The sequence below is a fragment of the Cupressus sempervirens genome, chromosome 8 (assembly GCF_028749045.1).
Source record: "Cupressus sempervirens isolate cs-2001-9-10 chromosome 8, ASM2874904v1, whole genome shotgun sequence".
In the NCBI taxonomy this organism is placed as follows: Eukaryota; Viridiplantae; Streptophyta; class Pinopsida; order Cupressales; family Cupressaceae; genus Cupressus; species Cupressus sempervirens.
Window position 1 is genome coordinate 799,260,666 of NC_143125.1, and position 7,009 is coordinate 799,267,674.

A 7,009-nucleotide genomic window follows, 5' to 3' on the forward strand; every position below is an offset into this window, starting at 1 on the left:
TCCACTTAAATTGATGGGACCTTCACCTCAACCTCATGAAAAATATTGGTGTCTTTTTAATCCAGAGATGATGATTACTGGAAGAATTGATGTGGTGTAGCTTTCTTGTTTCTAGTCGATAACTATTCGCTACCAAACCAAAAATTTGAGGCATTTAATTCAAATATTTACCATGATATACAGTCACCTGGATGGATTTATATAAAAAATGGTTAAGATTCCATGTCACACCAACCAGTTTGTCGCTTAATTTTATTGTAGATTTTCATCTCTGCCATTGTCTTGTTTTGAACTAGAACTCTACAGTTTGAGATGGTGCCCAAACTAGAAGTTAACTATTCCACATTTATCAGGAACAATTCAGAACTAGAAATCTTATGTTTTAATTATAGAACAGTTCTATTTTAATTCTAATAAAATTTATTAATGTCAAATCACAGCCATTCGGTAGGCTCGATAGACGCTTCCTCATTTTAGAATTAGAAATCTTATGTTTAAGATTCCATTAGATATAGTAAATCCTCCAAAGAGGTTTGAAGCAGACTAGATAGCATCTGATTGGCCAGAGAAACCATCTTTACAAGCTAAAAAGTGTTCAAAATAGAAATCAAGGATCCACATCCATCACGTATCATTTTAGATACTAGAAACCTAAGTTTGAGATTCCTTCTAATATAGCCAATCCTACAAAAGTGATTAGAAACACTGAACAACATATGACTGGTAAGAGAAACTGTCCCTACAAGCTCGAGAGAGCTCAAATGGAAGTGAGGGGTCCACATCCATCAAGAATTATTTCCAGAACTAGAAATCTAAAGTTTGAGATTCCTTCATATATAGTGAAGCTTCCAAAAATGGTTCAAAAGTATACTAAATAACATATGATTATCCAGAAAAACTGTCTTCACAAAATAAAAGGTGTCCAAAATGGAAGTCACTATTCCATCATCGAAATCATTCCAGAACTAGAAACCTAATGTTTGAGATTCCTTCATATATAGTCAGAGCTCCCAAAGGATTTCAGAAGCACACTAAACAGTGACATATGATTGTTGAAAGAAGACATCTTTACAAGATGAAGTGTGTCCAAATTGGGAAAAATGGAAGTTGTGGTTCCACATGTCATCAGGAATCAATATATGCCATTAATACTTGAGCGGAATCAGACTGATCCGATCCATCATTACTCCTTTACTGCCTTGAGATGGCAACTGGCGATTTCCCCTGCCCATAACTTCTCTCTACAGTGCATATATTTAGCTCCTCGGTTTTATTGCTTTCTTGCACTCTTAAGGCACCACATTTTCTACTGACAACTGCATTCTTAAGTTTTCAAGAATAACCAGAACTACTTAATCAACCATGTGAAACTGCCTTCTGAAAGAATTTCAAATACAATATCGGCATTATGTACCGATCAAGGTTTCTAATGAAAGTATTAATTGATCCATGTCCCTGTTGTGGAATACACTTGTAAGAAGTAATCCCAAAGAACCTAAGATTTTCATGCGCGTCACATCATTTATGTTGTGTCCAATGACATAACTCATCTGCTCTTTAATCATACTTGCTCCAACTAAGAATTATAGACTAATATTACAATTATGTGTATGGGCTTAAGATAATACAAGTTTTATGCAGTCGAAGGAAGTTATTTATTCTGCTGAAATTTGCAATATTACTTCGAGGAAGTTCATAAAACATCTGCAGATCAAATTGGCAAAATTAAACCCTAGTCATAGATTGATATTACAAGTCCTGATCTGGGTATGTTTATTCATTACTTTGAGGAAGTGCATAAGACATCTGCAGATCAAATTGGCAAAATGAAACCCTAGTCACAGATTGATATTACAAATCCTGATCTGGATATATTTATTCCATATCAATATAACATGAGAACTGTTACAAACAATTGCCTGCTCAAATCCTTATCTACAAGTGGACGCAACCACAAACAAGCACAGTAATTAATGCACAGTACTTTGAAAGTAAATTGATTCCCCCTCAATACCCTAAACAATATTTCCACTGCCAAGTAGTGGTTACATAACAAAGTGCAAGCCTAATCTGATCCCCGCATCCTCTCTCCAGAAAACAAAGAAAAAACAAGAATAGAAGAGAAGAAGGCATAGCCGTAGTGAATAAGCCCCCAAATCTACTTCAGGGGTATCATTATTACTTCAAGAGTAGTCAATTGCTACTTCTTACAGCCTTTTTATCACATGACAATTTCTGGCTTGAGAATATTGGATTTGATTTCCTTGTGGGGAAGCACCACTCCTCCATTGCTATACACCTCATCTGAAACATGCACATCCTCTCCCAATATAGTCATGTTCTCAACTCGAGCCCACTGACCAACAGTAGAATGCCAACCAATGATACTGCCAGAGACACAAGCATGCTTCTTAATGCGAACTCCACGCATAATGGTGCAACGAGACAATCTCACTCCAGCTTCAATCACACAACCCGGGCCGAGTGCCACATCTGGCCCAATCAAGCAACCATCACCAACCTGTGCTGTCTCATCAATTATCACATTTCCAACAATGTGAGATCCATTTGCTAACTTTTCAGAGAATTTTCTCCGGAGAGAATCTAGATACAACCTAAGCCCTGAAATATAGTCTTTGGGCTGCCCAATGTCCATCCAGAAACCAGGCAAGACCATGGCAAATAACTTATTCTCGCCTGCAATCTTTGGGAACACTTCTTTTTCAATAGATGTAGGCCTCAATGAGATTCGGTCCAAAACACTAGGGTTCAGAAGGTATATTCCTGCATTAATCTTGTTGCCTACAAAAATTTTGGGCTTCTCCACAAACCTCTCTACCTGCCCTGTCTCATCATCGAGGACCACAACACCATATTTGGATGGTTCATCGACCTAGCACAAAAGGATAATCAATATTTGCTTTTAAAATCATCAGGATAAATTTTGGATGAAAATATTTACTTTAGCCAATTATAAAGATGCAGGATTCTATGATTAAGAGCGAATATCACCTTGGTCACCATAATAGACGCTTCCCCTCCATGTTTTGTATGAAATTCAATCATCTGCTTTAATGGATATTCACTAATGACATCACTATTCAAAACAAAAAATGGTGCTCCAGATCCATCTATTAGCTTGTCTCTTGCAAGGGCTAAAGGCCCTGCAGTACCCATGGGCTCAGTTTCCTGAGAACATGTAATTTTAATCCCAATTTTTGATTCGAAGTCCTTCAAGAAGCTTAGCATAACCTAAGACAAACAAAAGGTCCTTAGTTTTCATCATTAGCTATAGAGAAGACAAGATCTAGCTATGAGCTAAAAAAAAACCTACAATTTACCTCGGGCTGATAATTAATGGCCAGTACAACTTCATCAACACCAGTAGCTTTGAGTGCTTCTATCTGCTAGGAGTTTCGAGTTCAATTTGCCAGTATTGTTGAAAGTGAAGCAAAAATATTAAACCAATCAGACATAGAAGAGAGTATGAGAAACAAACCTGGTGCAAGATCATTGGTTTATTTGCAAAGTCCACAAGAGGCTTGGGGACACTCAGCGTCAAGGGACGCAGACGGGTTCCAAAACCACCAACCAATATGAGAGCCTTCATGATGACCTTAATCTCCTGAACAACTAGAAAAAAAATCTAAGTCAAGTAACATGTCAACTATTTTGTCACATTGTCCACAAGATATAATGGCATAGGGCGTACCCAGAAATGTAGATTCTAATGATTTTACAGCAGGAAAAAAATTCACTTGTTTATGTACAGACTGTTTCACAAAATAAGAATGTCATGTTTACTTGTGCCAGGACCCTGCTTTAGAGGCTGTTTTTTCTTAGGACTAGTTCTAGTGGCCTTCTATGGTCTGTTGTTTTTAACTGTTCTGCTTTATGCTCTGCACTTTAAATCGGTTTTATTTTGTTAACTGTTGGGTTTCAGGCAGCTGTTAAAACCTGTTTTACTCAATCAAAATCATTCCATACACTTACTACAACCTGTTTCACAAAATGGGAATAATTGTTGCTAATGTTATTCAATTATAGACAGTTTTAAGCACTACTTATCCAATTTTCATTAGACCTTTGATGTTCTCAAAAAACAACTACAATGCTTTTGAAGTATGAGAACTAAAGAGCTTCAGTTAATTTTGATACCATTACGAGCTTCCTAAAATTGGAGACGCTCAAAGATTGTAGATCTGTTGAGAATTTATCTCAAATGGCTGAGTAAAAGGCCCAGTGAGTAGGTATGACACAAATACAAAATCTAAAATCAACCAAGCATGATCACTTAAGGTTTAGAAAATGTACACGCTGCTTACACATCAAAGACCAAATTAACTCCAACCACTCAACATTTGATTTCATACAAACATAGGGCTGGCGTAGCCAATGTTCCAGGTCATTTAACCGAAAACAAAATGCAACTCTCAAGGATTTTACACATATAGCCCCTGTTTTGAGCCAGTCATAGACAGAATTTACCAAGGTCCAATCAGAGAAACTTCTCCGACCCCTGTTTTGCACCCAATCACTAAATGTTCATAGCTTCAGAATAGATCTCGGCATGTTTGGCCAGGTTAAACTTCCCAACACAACGTTATCTAGAATGAAGGGAAAAAAATTCGCCAAAAAACATCAATCACTTCAATAAAGTGTGCACAAGAGCTGTAATTTTTCTCTATTTTAACATTTTCTCCTAAATACCAAGCTTCAAATTATACTAAAGGGCAAATAGTATCTCCATGACACCAAATGAAGCGCACAAGGAATCATAATTTGCATGCCTAGGTTTGAAGGAAACGCCCCAAACATATTAGGAAAGCCTAATTCATAGATTACCCAAATGTCTGCACAAATCACAAGCAATATCACATTGCATGAACCGAATGTAAATATAGCCCAATTGCGGGCATTGAATTCAAAAAGTACCCAAATGGACACACCAAATTCGAACAAAATCCAATTGCTTACCACGTAGCCTGGCAGTTGGCTTCAACACACGGATCTCTTCGTTATCACAATTTGGACAAGAAAATAACAAAATTCAGCTAAAAATAGCTGCCCTTTTAGCACAACTCTGCTTTAAAAAGACCTAAGTTCTGAAATGGTTCTCTCAGCTTTGAAACGCTAAGGAAGACTGAGAGATCTACGAAGCTCTAGATTTCGCCTCATCCCATCCATGGCTTCGCACTCTATTTAACGCCCCCCGATCTCAAAGCTTATTATTAAGATAATATTAGGAAATCAGTATATACTGCTTTTTGATTCCGCCAGTGGAATTGAAGTTTCCATCATGACGTCATCCGGATTTCAGTAGTTAATACGGGACTTGTACGTCATTAAAAAATTGGAGGAGAAAACATTGAATTTATTTATTTATTTGTATTTTTATTTGGTGCATTAGTTTTGAGTGATTCACGCTAACTAAGAATGTACAGCTAAGATGGAATTCTCTCTCCTAATCATAAAAGCTCCTAATTTCAATTCAACATTATAGATAAATCATTTTATTGTTCACATTTCATTTAATATTAGGGAGAAAACAAGGATTTTGTGGTTAAGGTACATGTACTTTTAGGAAGGTTACATATTTTGGGGACAGGCTAAGGCTAATCTCGGATAAAATGCACTAAAGACAAAATAAAGTCACACTGTCTTTTTTTTCAGATTTACGAAAACGTAATGATTTTTTTTCAATTTTTTTGTTGTTTTCAACTACAGATTATGCAGATCATGAAGATCAAATGATAAAATTTTCAGAAAAATTCATGATGTCTTCAATTTTTTTTAAATTGGTCAACTATACACTTTGTAGGGAGGATAGTCGCGTCCCATATTTTGGAGGGGATTGGGGTTTGTAGATTTTTCTAGCTACATGTTAGGTCATCTTTGAATGTCTATGGATTCAATTATGTAGCTAATTTTTACATTGTTGTTTCGGATCACACTCGTGATTCATCATCAGGACAAATGAATTTAGTTTTTTCATTGAATCAATTTGGCATGATATTGTTTTAATACTATGTAGGTCAAGGGGAGATTCAATATTGTGATCTCATATTTATTGTAAGAAGCATTCGCTAAGTGAGCTACCCAAAAATAAGTTTGACACATTAACAATTAAGTATTAGCATACTAACATCAAAAACTAAATCAGTTCAACAAGATAGTATAAATAAAGGTTTTAACTCTAAAGCCATAGTCCAATAAGCTATCTAAACTATAAAAGGTTATAGCATAAGCCAACCTAAGACCATAAACAATACTAACAAAAAAAGCCAGAGGGAAATTAACCCTAAGAGGCATTCTTTGTTTTGCAACAAACTTGATGGAGCACATTAGATTTGTCAAGAGTGAGGAACTTAAAAGATCCTTGTAGTTTCCTTCATCTACATCGTCATTCCTTGGGATCTTCTTCTACATCAAGTAAACAGAGGTAGTGAAATTGTGCATGAACCTACACTTAGTCAAAACCAAGAAACACTTCCTAGCTTCTTCTCAATATCCATAACTTTGGCTTCAACCTTTTCCAACTCATTTGCAATGATTTCCACTTGGGTTTGTTTATCTCCTCTTTCTTCAACATAATGTCAATGTTTAGGTCAATCAACCTCATTTATGCTTTCAAAAATATGGGTTGTGTGGTTCTCAACAAATTTCTCTTAGTTATTTGTCCCCTCCTCCTTTCCCTAGTCTCTATTAGTCCCCTCACTCTCCCTTTCCTCTTCATTATTGTTCGCACTTCATTGCTCCTCATCCTCCTCAATATCATACTCAACCATATTTTTTATTTTTCCTTTCTCTATAGAATGAGTGGCCAATCTATAGGATTTCCTCGTGTTACTTTCATTTTTACCTTCTCTCCCCCTTGCTTCCTCCTCCCCTTCACTAATAATCCCCTAAATGTTCAAATTGGGGCCTAGAGTGTCTATAATATTGGCCAAAGGAGTGCTAGACTTAAGTGCTTCTTACATTGTAATTTTCTTTGGTGGGCATAAGGCAA

General features: G+C 36.3%; 1 protein-coding gene across 1 annotated transcript; it reads right to left on the reverse strand.

The window, feature by feature from the left end:
* Positions 1-1,851: 1,851 nt before the first annotated feature.
* LOC149544811 (mannose-1-phosphate guanylyltransferase 1) lies at positions 1,852-5,176 on the reverse strand. Its single transcript, XM_089795392.1, has 5 exons — positions 4,978-5,176; positions 3,500-3,646; positions 3,342-3,404; positions 3,013-3,252; positions 1,852-2,893 (listed from the first exon to the last, which is right to left on the reverse strand). The coding sequence occupies exons 2-5, from the start codon at positions 3,608-3,610 to the stop codon at positions 2,222-2,224; spliced, it is 1,086 nt and encodes a 361-aa protein (XP_089651518.1). The 5' UTR covers positions 3,611-3,646; positions 4,978-5,176; the 3' UTR covers positions 1,852-2,221.
* Between the last annotated feature and the right edge of the window lie 1,833 nt (positions 5,177-7,009).